Consider the following 17,199-nt stretch of genomic DNA (forward strand, 5'->3'; position numbering starts at 1 on the left):
GCGGGGCCCCTCCCAGGAGCCCGGCTGCAGGGATGGGGCCCGGACCCCCAGCCCTCTCTGCCAGCCACTTGGGTCTGCCTTGGGCTGCTTGGCCTGGGTGTCCTGGTCCACGCTGTCTATTCCCGGAACAGGGCTACGCTCGGGTCTCAGGCCCCTGAGGGTTCCAGCTGGAGCTGAGGGCGGCACCCCCCAGAGCTCCGCATCTGGTTTCTCAGGAAGTGGGGGGGCTGCACATCTGCTCCTGGGAAGCATTATTTGTCAGATCGTTTCTCAGCAACCGCCATAGCCCCCAGGGCCACCAGAGCCGCGGACTTGCCCTCCCTCCACCTCCCCCCAAAAAAGTTTGGAAGAGACCACTGCTCCCCGCCCAGCTGTAGCGACCTCTGGGACGGACAAAGCACCCTCTGTCCTCAGCCAGGAGAGCCGCCTTTCTCCCTGCTCTGCCTGGTTCCCAGCACCGGAGCCCTCCGGGTGGTCTTCCACCCCTGAGATCTGAGTGCACTGTTACGGCTATGGGGTCGCCCCAGACCACGGAGAAGGAGGAGGAGGTGCCCCCGTCAGCGGCAAGATGGGCCGCCCTCTGCCTGCTCAAGGTAAGCCGGCTTGCGTGGAGGGAGGTCCGCTCCGCCTCTCAGCCTCTGCCAGGCTTTCCCTTCCTCCTCCCCTCCCCTCGCTCTGCTGGGCTCCCCGAGGCTCTGGCTGCTTCTCAGGACGCCTGGCTGGCTCGGGCAGGCAGACCCCCGTGTGAGCACAGAGCTCAGCTGCCCATCCCCTGAGCCTCTCCCAAATCCTGGGACCCTCACAAGTTCCTCTTTGCCCTGCCACCACCGCCACCACCCCCCACCCACCGGCAGCAGCTGAATGGGAGGCTGTGGCCCCACCCCCCTCGGGAGCCAGGCCACTTCCTACCTTTAGGGAAGAGAGCCGGCCCCACTGCATGCAGCCCAGCACCTGGCCAGTGACCGCAAGGAGCTGCAGGCTCCAAAGAAATGACCAATCTCCTAGTTCAGGTGCCTCGCTGGAGGTCACAGAATGACCGCAGGCCCTTTCCTTGACTCAGCAGCCTCTGCGCTCCCGGAGCCTTCCCTAAGGCCAGCTTCTCTCAGGTCCTCCCCCACCCCCAGCCTCCACTCCGCCCTTCCAGACCCCCGTGGCACCCAGCACTGCCCTAACCTCTGCCAGGAGCAAGATGGAGGCTCCCCAGCCCCCAGCCGGCTCTGCCTGTCTCCTGGGGCCTCTTCCCGCTGCCAGAGTAGAAAGCAGTGCCCCGCCCCTCCTAATCAGAACCAGGCTCCCCGGCCTTGGCCAAAGACAGGATGAGCCCAGAGGGGCCCCAAGAGTCAGTAGTGGGCAGGCACTGGGCCTTCCGCCCTGGGCACCGGCTTCTCAGAATCCTCTCCCCGCCCCCCTGTTTTCATCATGGAAAATCTGGGGCGCGGGGGGGGGGGGGCGGTGAGGTGAGGGAGGGCCAGCGTGTGTCCGGGAGTGCTCACTGCTAAAGAACTGGGGCCTTGGAGTGACAACCGGCTCAGGGCTCTAGGACGGAGCCCCCTCCCCCCACCTTCCCCTCCAGTCCTCGGGGGTCCCTTAGCTCCCTTCCAGGAAGCTCCTAGCCCGTACTAGGTAGCATCCAGACACTGAAGACAGTGACGGACACGTGAAGCCCTTCGCAGCCATACCTGGGGGGTGGGATTGCCCCCAGAGAGCGGGGCAAGGGATGGGAGGGGCTTGAACCCCATGCGGACATCCTGGGCTGGGAGCCTCTTAGGGAGACTAGCTCACTCGGGGCAAGGTGTCCAGGGACTCGGGACACCAGCAGCATCAGGGGTCTTCAACGATGCTGGTGCCGACCCTCAGGGCCAGGCCCAATCCCACGCACTGCTGTGGCGTGGCGGGGCCGACAGGCTGTGAGCCCTCGCTTCCAGTGCCTGCTGGACCCACGTGCACCCTTCCTTCGGCATCTGCCTGCCTGCCCGGGTCGCGCCGCTGGACTCCCCGTCCCCGGGCTTCTCCCAACCCCTCTCCCCACCGCTCGGCTCCTCCTGTCCCCGACTCGCTCCCTGACCCGGCCTCTCCGCCGGGCCCTGCGTCCTCGCCTCTCAGCTCTTTGTGAGTGTGGGTTCGCGGGAGAAGATGGGGAGGAGAAGAGGGAGAGAGGAGGAGGACGAGGGGCGGGGAGCGGGCGGGACGTGGGGATTGGAGCCGGGGCGGGCGGGAGCGGGGGAGGAGAGAGCGGCCGCGGGCGCGGGGCGCGGCGGGAGCCGGAGGGAGCCCAGCCGAGCGCGGCGCGCCCGCCGCCGCCGCCTCCGCATCCCGCTCGGCGCGGACCCGGCCGCGATGGGCTGGCCCGGGGGCTCCCCCTGCTGCTGCCCCGCCCCGCCGCGCCCCCGCGCCGCCGGGCGCCCCCCGCAGGTGAGTGGCCGCGGCGCGCGGGGCGGGCGGCGGCGGCGTCTGCGTCACAGCCGTGCGGGCAGTGCCGAGGGCGGGCGCCAGGGGGCGAGGGGGTGCGGGGCGCGCGGCGGGCTGGGCCCCGCGCCCCGGACCGCGGAGGGGACGCTCGGAGGCCGTGAAGGTGACCAGGGGGCGGGGCAGGCCGCCGCGGGCCCTCGCCGCCACGCCTTCCCGCGTCCTGGCGCACACGCGGCCCGCACTCTGTGGCGCGCCCGCCGCACGAGGCGCCGTGGTCCCGGCACACACAGGCCCGCGAGCTGGGCGGGGGCGAGCAGCAGCCGCGCTCGGGCCGGCTTGGCTGCGCGTGTGTGCGCGCGCGTCCCCCCTTGCCTGCTCTGGGACACAGGCCGAGAGCGGGCCCAGGAGTGGCCCGCTCGTCGGCCAACGCGCGCCTCTGCCCTCACTCCACCAGATGCTCCGGGCACACCCGGCCACGCCGCCTGCTCCGGCGCTCCTTGCCTGGGCCTCACGCCTGCACCCGGGGCGGGCGGGCTCCCAGTCTCGCATCCAACCACAGCTATTTCCAGGAAGGGGGGTGTGGGTGGAGGGGTTTCTCCAAACAAACCCTGGGTTTGGGAGGGAGCTGGGGGCCCGGCCGGGGAGAGGCAGACAAGCTTCGGACTGTACCAGGCAGGAGGTGGGCGAGGGCCGGCCCCCCCACCTCCCCCCTCCCCGCAACAAGCTGTGGCTCCTAGGGACCTTGGCCCGGCTCCCCTGGGGGCCCTGCTCAGGGCAGATGCTGGCAGTGCCCCTGGTGGAGTGTCTTGCAGGGCCTGGGTGCAGAGACAGACCACTGGTATCAGAGGCCCTGTTCCAAGTGAGGGACTTGGGGGCCTGTGGAGGGGGCCGGGCCAGGGCCACAGGCCACAGGAGCAAAGGACAGGCAGAAATCCCACCCACTGTACCCCACCCCGCCCTGCTCAGGGCACCTTCTGCCCCTAACGGCTTGGATGCCAGACCAGGCCCAAGTGCCCACAGGGCCAGGACCTTGGAATGGCTTGTGGTACAGCCAGGGGGAGGGGCCCAGGCCTGGCCACACAGGTGCCACCTTCTGGCCAGGTACCTCCAGGGGGCCACGGTGGGCATGGGGGAATGGATAGTCTGTCCTGGAAGGTTAGAGCTCCCAGGTAGAGGCCCGGGCCGGACCCAGGCCCGGGCAGGTCCTCAGAAGTGTCCCGCAAAGTATCCAGAGCCTTCCATCTGGACGGGCATGAGGGAGGAGGAGGCCAGGCCAGGGCCCCCATGGGAGATGCCAGGGTGTGCAAATGCCGAGGAGGGGGCCCAGTCGCCCCTTCTTTCGGGTGACAGCTACCCACAAGTCCAAGGGGCTTGGGGCTTCATCCAGGGCTGAGGACCGCCCCCCACTCTGGGGGGGCATTAACCCCTTGTGTGCTAGGAAGATGACTCCCTCCACTCCGAGCCCGCATCACCACCTCCTCCTCTAGACTTCTGGGGCAGGAAGTTGGCCATGTTCCCAGCAGGGAGGCAGGAGGCCCTGGAGCAGGCTGGACTGTATTGGGAGGGGGCGCCCTGCCCAGTCCTCAGGATGCCCCGTGGGGATGGGGCAGGGTCCCTGGGCTGAAGGCCTGGCTTGCAGGGGCTTGGGAGTTGCGGTTGGGCTGGAGCGGGGAGACGGTGTGGATGGGGGGCTGGTGAGCAGCTGGCTCAGGTGGGCCTGGCCAATGTGGGGGGTGGGGGGGGTGGAGAGTGAGGGCAGCCGGCCCTTGCTTCTCTTTCTCACATCCTAACCAGCACAGCTGAGACCAGGAGGGAGCCGGGCGGCATCCACTCAGGATCCTCAGCCAGCAGGGTGCTGGCTCCCAGCTGCCCTCCCTCCCCACCGGAAGTCCCAGGAGAGTGCAGGCTGGGAGGCTGGCCAGGACACACTGTTCCCCACTGGCCCTTGAGCCCTGCCCAGAGACCTAAATTCCCACCCCGCCCTGCCCCAGCGGGGGGCCGATCCCTGAGGGCGGGCTCCCTTCCCAGATCAGGGTGCCTGGGCCGGGGGATCCCGGGGCCAGCTCCCCAGCCCTGAGCCCAAGCAGGGGAGCACCAGGTCCTGGGCTGACGCTCCCAGCGGGACAGATCCTGGGAATCTGATCTCCTGGCCTCCCCCACATCCTCCCCCCCCCCACTTCCTGGAGCTGCGACCTGCCCCCTTCCCGCCGGCACTTCCCTCCACTTCCAGGGCTGGGCTTCTCCTCACACCGCCACACAGCCTGCCCGCCGCCCAGGGGAAGCTGCGGAAGCCCCAGGCCAGGCCCCAGCATTGTTCAGGGCCCCCCAGGCCGGCCAGCCAGCACCCCAGCTAGTGGGACAGCATGAAGCCCAGCGGCCCTGTGGAGAGGCTGCTCAGAGCCCTCGGGAGGAGGGATAGCAGCCGGGCCACCAGCAGGGTAGGAGGGCCCGCGGGCTGGGCCGTGGGTGGGTGGAGGTGTGGGCGGAGGGGGAAGGGGCTGGGATTCGTGCCCCTCGAAGCTCTCTCCCTGATTTCTCAGCCCCCTGGCCCTGCCCCGCGTGCCCCTCCTCACACTGCCCTTTGCAGTGTCAGCTGCAGTAGACTGGATCCCGCTGTCCGCTTTGGCTCCTCTCTTCCCGCTCTCTGCTCTAGCCCTGGCCGGCCCGGGCCCCCAGACCTGAGCCCCAGGTATACTTCAGCGTAGGACCTCACGGGGCGCTGGCCCGGAGCTCTGGGGGCAGAGCTAAGTGGTCAGCCCAGGACTGGGCCCCAGGGAGGTGGCCAGGGACGGGGGAGCTACGGTAGTGGCAAAGGGAGGGAGGGAAGAGACGCCGGGGCTCAGGAGGGCTTTGGGAACTGGCTGCATGTTTCTCAGCATCACTGTATTTGCTGCTGATGCCAGAGAGCACCCACGGCTCCCAGGGGTCCAGGTCAGGAGCGTTCATGGACAGGCAAGAGTCCAGATCGCTGCCTGGGGCCCCGTCACCTCCTTCCCCCAAAAGTGGTCGCTCAGAACAGGAGATAATACTCCGACCTGGTGCGGGGAGTGGGGGAGGAGGCGGGAGACAAACTGTCCGCAGACACAGGATGGGAGGACACGGGACTGGGCCAGGCCTGGGCCCTAAGGGGCGTCCCAGGGTCCCTGCTCCTGTGCTGCTGGCAGGGTGGGGCCGGCCAGGGCATCTGGGCCACCCCCTCCTCTTACACTTGAACCTCCGAGTGACGCAGGGCTCACTGCAGAGGGAGGAGGCAGCCAGCCGTTTCCCCGGGGTCACGCCTCCCTCCAGCGCTACCCCCCCTTCCACAATTGCTGTCTGCCGCCTCAGTGCACAATGAGTAAACATGTTGTTCTGCCTTCCTTGGGGAGGGAGGCTTGTCAGCTGCCCAAAGCGTGGGGACAGCAGGAGCCAGGGCAGGAGGCCTGGCCGGGGCCACTCCTGCCGGGGTCGCATGATTGGCCTGCTGAATGCGTGCCTGGACGCCTGCTTGCCGCACACAGGCCTCCAGCTGCGGGGGGGCAAGGTGGAAGGGACAGTCAGGGAATGTGCCTGCCACACCCGGAGGGGAGCCCCGGGGTTCCGAGTGGCAGCGGCCACCAGGGCGTCACACACAAGGGCCACGTGAGGGACCTGAGTGGGGAGGAGCTGACCCAGCAAAGGTGACGCAAGGGGTCGGATTCCAAGCCCTGTGGGACGCAGGCCCCACTAGCGGGCAAGGGCATCAGAGCCTGGAAGGGAGGAAGGCGGGAGCCAGTGTGGCTCTCATCGTATCACTCGGCCAGTCCTAGGCATGGGCCCGCCGGGTACTCAGGCCTCAGTCTGCCTGCCCCTCCACCCCCAGCCTAGGAAAGCCGAGCCACACAGCTTCCGGGAGAAGGTTTTCCGGAAGAAACCTCCAGTGTGTGCCGTGTGTAAGGTGACCATCGATGGGACGGGCGTCTCGTGCAGAGGTGAGGCACTGAACCCTGAACATGGGGCCCAGCTACAGGGTGCAGGTCTCCCAATCCCCCACGCCCCGCACACACCACTCCCCTTCTGACAGCCGGCTCCTCCCGACACATGCCCCTCCAACCCCAGCCCTGGAAGCCCAGTACTCTACCATCTTCCCATCCTGGCTGGGACTGGGTGGGGGGCTGGGGCGGGGGGCTCCGGTCCTCCCCATCCCACACATCCCAGAACACTGCCCCCTGGCGGCCCCAACCCTGGCCTGCGCAGTGGAGCCCCAGCGTGAGGCTCTTCCCTGGAACTCTGAGCCTGCTCCCCAACTCCAGCTGGATTCTGGGGAGCCACAGGGTCGGGGACAGGGAGGAGGGCCACCCTCCCTCTGCCCTAATAGGCCGCTGCTAACCCAACTTCTCCCACCCCTCTATAGTCTGCAAAGTGGCAACACACAGGAAATGTGAACCAAAGGTAGGTGCCTGGCTCCACCTGACAGGCGCTGGGGGACTGGGATCCTTTCCTCCTCCCAAACAGGCTTTGCCAGCTGCACCCCCCATCCCTGGGGACTCCCTCCTGGATGGGAGGGGTGCTGCACTGGGCCCTTTAAGAACCACCGTACTCCACCCCCCCACACACCCCCCAGGGGCCTGGCCCAGGCGGGTGGACAGCAAGACTGCGTTTGTCTTGGTGCTGTGCCCAGGCTGCAGCTGGCGAGAGGATGGGGGTGGGGAAGAGGAGAATGAGGAGGAGGAAGGTGGGGGGGGGGGTACCGGGGAGGGGCAGAGTTTCAGAGACTGGGCAGCGGACATTGGGCAGGGGCCTCAGGATGGCTGGGTGGGTCTTGTCCCGTGGCCCTGAAGACACTGGGCCTTCTAGGTACAAGCTTTGGAAAGCACCCACTGTCCACCAGGGCCCCAAGACAGCTCTGAGCCGCTTTCCTGGTCCTCCTGCTGAGGTGCAGGGGTGGGGGTGAGGGTCCTGGCTGCCAGCCTTGGAGCTGGTTGCTGGTCGGGGAAGCCATGTGCCCAGGGGCGGGGTCTCCCGGTGAAAGAGGCCAGTGTCCACCCCCTGGCCGTGGCCTGCCTGCGTGGCTCTATATAGAACTCCCGCCCTGCCACTGGATGAATGGGGGTCTGTGTGGGCGAGGGGCTGGGAGCCAAGAGTAACAAGTGGGGGGCCCGGGGTGAGGGACTGAGAGAGCAGAGGGGAGGCGCGCTTAAATAGAGGCACCTCAGCCGGAGCTCCCGGCCCTCCAACCTTCCTGCGGGAGCCCCGGGCCCGGCCGTAGTCAGACCGGGAGCCCATCTCTCCAGAATCTCACTATCCGCTCCCACATCCCAGGTGACTTCATCTTGCCAGGCCTTGCCTCCCGCGGAGCTGGTGAGTGCTCTGGGGCGGGGTTCTGGGGAGGGGGGTGGTGTGGCAAGAGACCTGGCTGTGTTGTCCAGAGGCCCACCAGCCCCCAGGGCTTTGCCTCCAACCCAGTGCTGTGGGCTGTTGGTCATGGTGGAGGCGAGGGGGAAAATGTCCGAGCCCTCTTCTGTTCGCGTGCTCTTGCTGGGATTCCCCTGGCCCAGTACAGCCCAGCCCGCCCACTGTCCCCAGGCCCAGACTAGTCCTTGCCTCGGTGCTAACCGCTCCCTGTCTCCCTCTAGCGGCGAAACACGGCCCCCGTCCGGCGCATCGAACACCTGGTAAGGGACGCAGGAGGAGGGGGCTGGAAGCCAGCAGCCCTGGGGGTCAGGCGGGAACTCCGGAGTGGGGGTCGCCCAGCGAGGTGTCCAGTCACAGCTTCTCGTCCTGCAGGGATCCACCAAATCTCTGAACCACTCGAAGCAGCGCAACACTCTGCCCAGGTGGGTGAGGACCCCCGAGGTGGCCCGGGGCAATGACCCCCACGGAGTTGTCCACCCTCTGCACCCAGTCCCCCCTAGGCACCCTCTCAGCACGTCAGTCACCTCCGCCTGCCCCGCCCCTCCCCCCCAGGAGCTTCAGCCTGGACCCTCTCATGGAGCGGCGCTGGGACCTGGACCTCACCTATGTGACGGAGCGCATACTGGCCGCCGCCTTTCCTGCGCGGCCGGACGAGCAGCGACACCGGGGCCACCTGCGCGAGCTGGCCCACGTGCTGCAATCCAAGCACCGCGACAAGTACCTGGTGAGGGGCGGGGCCTTCCGGGGTCAGCCAATGAGAGGGCTAGGAGGCTGCTCACCGACGTCCAACCAGCGGAGGCGAGGCCTCCGGAGGGCGGAGCCAAAGTGGTAGGGGCGGGGCCTGGAGGGCCGACACCCACCCACCCAGGCCAGGACTTCAAAACCTTATTTTATTTATTTATTTACTAATTTATTTTGAGGATTTTAGTTATTTATTTGAAAAGCAGAATGACAGAGAGATCTTCCATCCACCTGCTCACTCCCCTAAAGCCAGGAGCCAGTAGCTCCTTCTCCCCCCGCCTCCCCCCCATCTCCCTTGTGGGTGGCTGGGATCCCAGGGACTTGGGCCACCTCTGCTGCCTCCCAGGACGGGCTCCCAGGCCCCCGTGCTCTATGCCCTGCTGGCTGTCTAAAGTGTCCCCTTTTGTTTCAGCTCTTCAACCTCTCAGAGAAAAGGCATGATCTAACCCGCCTGAACCCCAAGGTAGGCGGAAACGTCCTGCACCGCCCCCATGGGCCTGCCAGCCCCAGGGCAGCGCTGGGCTTGTTACTGGACACACCCCCACAACGTGGTGCGGCAGCCATCAGACCAGTGTAGGGGTGGCTGCACTGCACAAGAGCCTCCGACCTGGTCCCTTCCCACACCCCTACCCGCCCATCTCCGTGTGCACACACTGTACCCCCACACCCCACCCCGTCTCTGTGTGCACACACACTGCACCCCACCCCACCCCCAGGTCCAGGACTTCGGCTGGCCCGAGCTGCACGCCCCACCCCTGGACAAGCTCTGCTCCATCTGCAAAGCCATGGAGACCTGGCTCAGCGCTGACGCACAGCACGTGGTCGTGCTGTACTGCAAGGTGGGCGGCCACCTGGGGCTCCCAGGGATGGGTGCCCTGCCCCCACCTGGAGCCCCAGCAGGCCCTCCAGCCCAGCCTTCCTGTCCCTCTCTCCCAGGGGAGCAAGGGCAAGCTCGGGGTCATCGTGTCTGCCTACATGCACTACAGCAAGATCTCGGCAGGGTGAGCTCCCCTCTCCTACCAGCCCTGTCTTCTGAACGCCTCTGCCCGGGAGCCCACCTCTATCCGGAGAGCCTACTACTCAAAACGCGTCATTTCCACCTTCCTTTTCTTGCCTGTGCGGGACCCCAGGCCCCAGCAGATGCCCTGTGCTGGCCACCAACCGGCCAGCTTAGACCAATAGAGATGGATGGGCTCGCGGTGCCCAAGGCTGGGCGCCCAGCCCGAGGTGCCTGCAGGGGTATGCTCCCTCTGGGACTCTGGGTAGAAACCCTTCCTGCATCCGTCAAAGGCTACTCCCCCTCCCTGTGTGTCTGTCTCTCTGTTTCTTCTCTTCTTATAAGGACTCCAATGATCTCCTCTTAACTAATTACGTCTGCAATGATCCCATTTCCAAATAAAGTCACATCCTGAGGTACCTATCTTCTGGCGGGGAGGGGGGATACAATGCAACCCATGGTGTGGTCTCATCAGCCCATTTTACAGACAAGGAGACTGAAGTGCTGGGTACAACTGCCTGAGGCGCAGCGGAGTGACTGTTGCATGGGGCTCCTGGCTCTATTGCCCACCACACTGGGCTGCCTCTAGACTTTGGGTGGGGGCATCCCCAGCTCTCCTCTGTCCCCTGGGGCTTGAGGCCAGGATGCAGGGCAGCCCCTAAAAGCCCACACCGACCCCGCTGTCCCCAGGGCAGACCAGGCACTGGCTACTCTCACCATGCGGAAATTCTGTGAGGACAAGGTGACCACAGAGCTGCAGCCCTCCCAGCGCCGGTGAGCAGCCTGGGTGGGGATGGGCCGGCGGGGCAGCCCCTACCACGGCCGCCAAGGCCACGGGAGCTCGGCACGGACAAGCAGCTGCTTACACCCTAGTGGGGTAGGAGGCAGGGGCGCGGGAGCGAGAGGCAGAGATCTGGTTAACAGCTTGCCAGGCAGGTGCACCACTTTTAGGCCAGCAACAGGGACCCAGGCTGGCGATACAGAACTTCCTGGGGCCCTGGAAGCTGGGAGGGATGCGCTAAGGAGAAAGGCGAGCCTGGTGGGGGGGGGGGTGGCAGCAGGGACCTCCGGAGGAAGGGCTTAGGTGGTCTTTGTCCCCCACCCTCCCCCCCAGGTATATCAGCTACTTCAGCGGGCTGCTGTCCGGCTCCATCCGGATGAACAGCAGCCCCCTATTCCTGCACCACGTGCTGGTGCCCATGCTGCCAGCCTTCGAACCCGGCACAGGTGAGTCCGCCCGCGAGGGACCCCTGGAGAAGAGTCCCCACCCCCTCCACTCAGGACCTCTTACATGCCTCCTCCTGTGTGCCCCCAGGCTTCCAGCCCTTCCTCAAGATCTACCAGTCCATGCAGCTCGTCTACACGTCGGGAGTCTAGTGAGTGCTCCGCCCCCCAGGCCCCCTGCCTCCTACACGGCCAGCGCCTCTGCTGCCCCCTGTCAGTGGGTTCCTGCTCCAAGAGCCTCTCCAGACACCTGGGCTTCCAGCTCCAGCCACTGCACTTGGAAGGCAATACCCCCGTGGAATCCATTTCACAGATGGGGAAAGCTGAGGCCCGGGGTAGAATCTGAGCTCCCCAGCTCCCTGCTGCCTCTGACTCGGCTCTGCCTTCTCCCTTGTCCGCAGCCACATTGCAGGCCCTGGGCCTCCGCAGATCTGCATCAGCCTGGAGCCAGCCCTCCTTCTCAAAGGCGACGTCATGGTGAGGGTCCCAGCAGCAAGCAGAGACCCCCGGGATCCCCGGTTGAGGATGGGGGTGGGGTGGGGGTGGGGGCGAGTCCTGCCAGCTGCGCGGGTCCCCTGGAGGTGGCAGAAGGGCAGAAGCCGCGGTCTGGCCGCCAGAGGGCGCCTGACCCCTGGCCTCCCCTCCCCCAGGTCACTTGCTATCACAGGAGCGGCCGGGGCACCGACCGCAGCCTGGTCTTCCGAGTCCAGTTCCACACCTGCACCATCCACGGCCCGCGGCTCAGCTTCCCCAAGGACCAGCTGGACGAGGCCTGGGCGGGTGAGTGAAGGGGCGGCCAGAGCCGCGGCAGGTGCGAGAGGGTGGAGCGGGCCAGGGCCTGGATCCTCACCCCCTGCTCCCCACAGACGAGAGGTTCCCCTTCCAAGCCTCCGTGGAGTTTGTCTTCTCCTCCAGCCCCGAGAAGATCAAAGGTAAAGGGGGAGGGGAGTGCGGGGTGGGGATGGGAGTGGGGGGCGTGCGGGAGGCGGGGGCCTGGCTCTCCCGGGCTCCCAGACATCCAGGCGGGCCTTTCCACAGGCAGCACCCCACGGAACGACCCCTCGGTCTCTGTGGACTACAACACGGCTGAGCCCGCCGTGCGCTGGGACTCCTACGAGAACTTCAACCAGCACCATGAGGATAGCGTAGATGGTGAGTGCGCAGGCCTGCGGGTGGTGCGAGGGCCCCGCGCAGGCGCAAGCCTTCCTCCCCCCTCCTAGGAGACACTCAGCTGGAGTCGCCTGCACTAACTCTCTCCTTCCCCTCCCTTCCCCCCCACCCCGATCCTCTTCCCACTCAGGCTCCCTGGTCCACACCCGGGGCCCCGTGGACGGCAGTCCTTACGCCCAGGTGCAGCGGGCCCCCCGCCAGACGCCGCCTGCACCCTCCCCAGAGCCACCCGCACCCCCCCTGCTCTCGGTCAGCAGTGACTCAGGCCATTCCTCAACGCTGACCACCGAGCCCGCGGCCGAGTCCCCTGGCCGGCCACCCCCGACGGCTGCCGAGCGGCAGGAGCTGGATCGCCTCCTGGGAGGCTGTGGCATGGCCAGTGCGGGCCGGGGCGCGGGGCGGGAGACGGCTATCCTGGACGATGAAGAGCAGCCCCCCGGGGGCGGCGGCCCCCACCTGGGGATGTACCCAGGCCCGAGGCCTGGCCTCAGCCGCCATTGCTCCTGTCGCCAGGGCTACCGGGAGCCCTGCGGGGTCCCCAACGGGGGCTTCTACCGGCCAGAGGGCACCCTGGAGAGGCGGCGGCTGCCCTACGGGGGATGCGAGGGGCCGGCCCAGGGCTACGCGGAAGCCGCAGTGGAGAAGCGGCGCCTGTGCCGCTCGCTGTCCGAGGGTCCGTACCCCTACGCCACCGCCGAGCTGGGGAAAGCGGCCCCCGGTGAATTCGGCTACCGCGCCCCAGGCTACCGGGAAGTGGTCATCCTGGAGGACCCCGGGCTGCCCGCCCTCTGCACCTGCCCGGCCTGTGAGGAGAAGGTGGCGCTGCCCACGGCGGCCCTGTACGGACTGCGGCTGGAGAGGGAAGCTGGCGAGGGGTGGGCGAGCGAGGCAGGGAAGCCCCTCCTGCACCCAGTGCGGCCCGGGCACCCGCTGCCCCTGCTGGTACCCGCATGCGGCCACCACCACCATGCCCTGATGCCCGACTACAGCTGCCTGAAGCCACCCAAGGCAAGTGAGGAAGGACATGAGGGCTGCTCCTACGCTGTGTGCCCCGAGGGTCGCTACGGCCATCCCGGGTACCCCGCCCTGGTGACCTACGGCTACGGAGGCGCAGTTCCCAGCTACTGCCCAGCCTACGGGCGGGTGCCTCACAGCTGTGAGCCTCCAGGAGAGGCCAGAGGGTATTCCAGCCCGGGTACCCACTCCCCAAGGGCCGGCTCCATTTCACCGGGCAGCCCACCCTACCCACAGTCCAGGAAGCTGAGCTATGAGATCCCCGTAGAGGAGGGAGGGGACAAGTACCCACTGCCTGGACACTTGGCTTCAACAGGACCCTTGGCATCTGCAGGTGAGGGGCGCTGGGGTGGGTAGTGCTGGGGTCTGGGAAGGCAGTGAGAAAAATACTATGCCAGACTAGAATGCCCTTCCTGCTCACGGCCACCCAATGCCCTTGGCAGAGTCGCCTGAGCCCACGTCCTGGAGGGAGGGCCCCAGCGGGCACAGCACACTGCCGCCGTCCCCCCAGGATCCCCAGTGCAGCGCGTCTTCAGAGCTATCTGGTCCCTCCACGCCCCTGCATACCAGCAGCCCGGTGCAGGGCAAGGAGAGGTAGGCAGCGGGGGCCGGGGCTGCCCAGACAGGCTTGGAGGGCGCTCAGCTCACCGGCTGCCTTTCTCCCCACAGCACCCGGCGACAGGACGCCAGGTCCCCCACCTCGGCACCCGCGCAGAGACTGAGTCCTGGCGAGCCCCCCGTTTCCCAGGGAGGTGCTGACAAGGCTGCTGAGATGCCAGCGAGAAGTGGGCCTGAGCCTCTGGCCCCAAGCCCCTTCACAGCGGCCTCCCCGCCCAGCTCACCCAGCAACTGGCCTCAGGAGAGGAGCCCAGGGAGCCATGCGGCCGGTGCCAGTCCTCGGGGCCCTGTGCCCACTACGCTGCCCGGCCTCCGCCACGCCACCTGGCAGGGCCCTCGAGGTCCCCCAGACAGCCCAGATGGGTCCCCCCTCACCCCTGTGCCTACCCAGATGCCCTGGCTTGTGGCCAGCCCAGAGCCACCCCAGAGCTCACCCACGCCTGCCTTCCCCCTGGCTGCATCCTATGACACCAGCAGCTCCACCCAGCCCCCGCTTCCTGAGAAACGCCATGTGCCAGGGCCTGGGCAGCAGCCAGGACCCTGGGGCCTAGAGCAGGCGTCGCCGCCAGCCAGGGGCACCAGTCACCATGTCACTTTCGCACCCCTGCTCCCGGACAGTGCCCCTCAACCCCCAGGTACCAAGGCCTCCAGAGGGTGGGGCCTCCTCCAGAACTTTCCCCCAGAGAAGGGAGCCCTGGGGTCTAACTCCAGTGCCTCCCTGGTCTAGAGCCACCAATGCAGGAGAGCCAAAGCAACGTCAAGTTCGTCCAGGACACATCCAAGTTCTGGTACAAGCCACACCTGTCCCGTGACCAAGGTGAGCCGCCAGCCTGCCCCTCCCACCCCACCGCCGGGGTTTCTGTCTTGGGTTCTCAGAACCATTCTAGCTGGCCATGCCTGGGCTCCTGCTCCTGGCTCCAGAGCCGGTGATTCTGGGATTTGGACCCAAGGAAGTTAAGACTCAACATCATCCAAAACCCTGCAAACACTCTCAAGTTCCATCCCCAGACTCCCGGCAGCCCACTGGGCTGCAGTCCGGGCAAGATAGGCCTGGGTGCCCGCCCGCTAGCAGAGGAGTTTGGCGGCCGGCGCAGGGCTGAGCCAGCCGCTGTGGAAACCCAGCCCTGCCTCTCCTCCTGCCTGCAGCCATCGCCCTGCTAAAGGACAAGGACCCTGGGGCCTTCCTGATCAGGGACAGTCATTCATTCCAAGGAGCTTACGGGCTGGCCCTTAAGGTGGCCACCCCCCCACCCAGCGCTCAGCCCTGGAAAGGTACACAAGCCCGAAGCTGGGGGGGGGGGGGCTTGGGGGGAGGGGCTGTGCCCGAGGCAAGGCAATGGCGGGGAGTGGTGGGTGGACAGGAAGATGGGGCTGTGCTGCTCAGGAGAAGTGGGGGATGCTGAATGTGTGGCTACAGCCTCACTTTCCTCTCGTCTCTCCTCCCAGGGGACCCCTTGGAACAGCTGGTCCGCCATTTCCTCATCGAGACTGGGCCCAAAGGGGTGAAGATCAAGGGCTGTCCCACTGAGCCCTACTTCGGTGAGATGCAGGGGCCAGGGCTGGCTTAGGGAGGCCAAGGGCTGGCAAGAGGGTGCCGGGCCCTTGGGGACTCTTCTCGCCTCCTGCCCACAGGCAGCCTCTCCGCCCTGGTCTCCCAGCACTCCATCTCCCCCATCTCCCTGCCCTGCTGCCTGCGCATCCCCAGCAAAGGTGGGTGTCTGCGGACCCCCTCCCCGGTGCCCCCCACCCTGAAGCCTCCCCTGGGGAAGCTGCTAGAGCCCTCTGTTCCCGGGGAACACGTTTGCCTGCTCACCTCCCCTGTTGGCCCTCGTTTCCTCCCAGATCCTCTAGAAGAGACCCCAGAGGTCCCAGTGCCCACCAACATGAGCACGGCGGCAGACCTCCTGCGTCAGGGCGCAGGTAGAGACCCCCGTTCCCTCCCCCTGAGCACCGCTGGGCTGCTGCAGGTACAGGGCCTGGTAGGCTTTGAGGCAGATGAGCTGTGGCAGGTGCACTTCACCCGTGAAGGGGGCCTGGGTCAAGGCTCTCCAGTCTCAGGGGAGACCAAGGGGAGGGGCCTGGTTAGCATACAGAACCCCAGGCCGCTTTTCAGCATTTCTGACCTGTACATCTGAGGGTTTCATGCAATCGTTCTGACAAGTCGCCTAAGTGATCACAATGCGACCTGACAGCACTAGCTGGGGAGAATGCCAGGGCTGGCTGGGGGCTGGCAGCGTCAGCGCTCCCTCCCTGACACAGCCTGTGCCCCTGCAGCCTGCAGCGTGCTCTACCTGACCTCGGTGGGCACCGAGTCACTGACGGGCCCCCAAGCTGTGGCCCGGGCCAGCTCGGCAGCTCTGAGCTGCAGCCCACGCCCAACGCCAGCCGTGGTCCACTTCAAGGTTTCAGCCCAGGGCATCACACTGACGGACAACCAGAGGAAGTGAGTCCATGTGCCCGTGCCCCTGGGGGCTCTGGGGGCCCTGGCGTCCCTGTGTGACTAGCGCCCCTCCCCCTTGCAGGCTCTTCTTTCGCCGCCATTACCCGGTGAATAGCATCACGTTCTCCAGCACTGACCCTCAGGACCGGAGGTGACCCTCGCTCCACACCCAACCCCCCACTGCCTTGTGCTCCCACAGGCCCCACCCCCAGCTCCCCCTCCCGCTGCTCCTTCATGGTTCTCCTCCTTTGCAGATGGACCAACCCCGACGGGACCACCTCCAAGTAAGCCTTCCTTGGGCGCCGTCCCCTCCTTCCCAAGGCTGGCAGTGGAGCCAGACGACCCCACCCCTACCCCCGCCAGCTACATTCCCTCATGGAGGGCAAGCTGATGCCCCTCCCACCATGGCTTCGCCCCCTCCCCCACCAGGATCTTTGGTTTTGTGGCCAAGAAGCCAGGAAGCCCCTGGGAGAATGTGTGTCACGTCTTCGCAGAGCTGGACCCAGACCAGCCCGCAGGCGCCATCGTCACCTTCATCACCAAAGTTCTACTGGGCCAGAGGAAGTGAAGAAGGCCACGCGTGCCCCGCCCACGTGCACACTGCGCCCTCCCAGCATCCTGCAGCCCTCACTTCCCCCGGCCTGGACCAGGGGGCCCAGGAACCAGCACCCTCCCCTGGGAACCGGGAGTGGGCCTTCACCTGGGACCCTGCTCTCCCCCTCCCCCCAGCCTGCTAAGCTAAGTGGATGGGCCCACGAGATGACCTTGCACGTGAGCAGATGGCAGAGACGGGCGTGTGACGGGGAGCAGGACAGCCCCGGCTGCAGGAGGACACCAGCCCCGGAGGGGACTCGGGCCCTGCCGGCTCCACCCAGCTGCAGGGCCCAGCGCGGCAGGGAGAGGGTGGAGTGTGGGGGCAAGTCATTCCCCGCTCTGCCCCCTCTGAGCAGACACCACAGTGGGATCACAGGAACGGGGAAAAAGAGAGTCTATTTTTGTCTAAGAATACAGAATTTCTATATACTTTGGTTGGAGCTGGAGTCGTGCCTTATTCCCAGGGTCTCTCAGGGACATGCCTGTGCGTCCACGGCCAGTCCCAGCAACATCCTCCTACAGGCTCCTTAGCCCTGGCTACCACGGGTTCCCGTCCGCCCTGCGGACACACTGCCCCAGCTGCCCCTCCCTCCAGCCATTCTAGGCCTGCACACTGTGA

General features: G+C 66.7%; 1 protein-coding gene across 3 annotated transcripts; it reads left to right on the top strand.

The window, feature by feature from the left end:
- The first annotated feature begins 441 nt into the window (after positions 1-441).
- TNS2 (tensin 2) lies at positions 442-17,014 on the top strand. Of its 3 annotated transcripts, none has more exons than XM_051845536.2 (29): positions 442-593; positions 6,251-6,359; positions 6,782-6,819; positions 7,690-7,728; positions 8,004-8,042; positions 8,155-8,204; positions 8,335-8,506; positions 8,936-8,986; positions 9,240-9,362; positions 9,460-9,524; positions 10,211-10,294; positions 10,635-10,747; positions 10,836-10,896; positions 11,146-11,221; positions 11,395-11,524; positions 11,611-11,676; positions 11,783-11,896; positions 12,045-13,262; positions 13,372-13,522; positions 13,598-14,181; positions 14,274-14,363; positions 14,693-14,818; positions 14,993-15,085; positions 15,179-15,256; positions 15,389-15,466; positions 15,821-15,989; positions 16,069-16,137; positions 16,241-16,270; positions 16,416-17,014. In XM_051845536.2, exons 1-29 carry the CDS (start codon positions 513-515, stop codon positions 16,552-16,554), a joined length of 4,236 nt encoding a protein of 1,411 aa, XP_051701496.2. In that variant the 5' UTR covers positions 442-512; the 3' UTR covers positions 16,555-17,014. The 3 variants fall into 3 exon arrangements, with proteins under 3 accessions (XP_051701496.2, XP_069908380.1, XP_051701497.2); XM_070052279.1 differs by lacking the exon at positions 442-593 and adding an exon at positions 1,807-2,412; XM_051845537.2 differs by lacking the exon at positions 442-593 and adding an exon at positions 4,632-4,847.
- Positions 17,015-17,199: the final 185 nt, after the last annotated feature.

Source organism: Oryctolagus cuniculus, chromosome 11, assembly GCF_964237555.1.
Source record: "Oryctolagus cuniculus chromosome 11, mOryCun1.1, whole genome shotgun sequence".
Lineage (NCBI taxonomy): Eukaryota > Metazoa > Chordata > Mammalia > Lagomorpha > Leporidae > Oryctolagus > Oryctolagus cuniculus.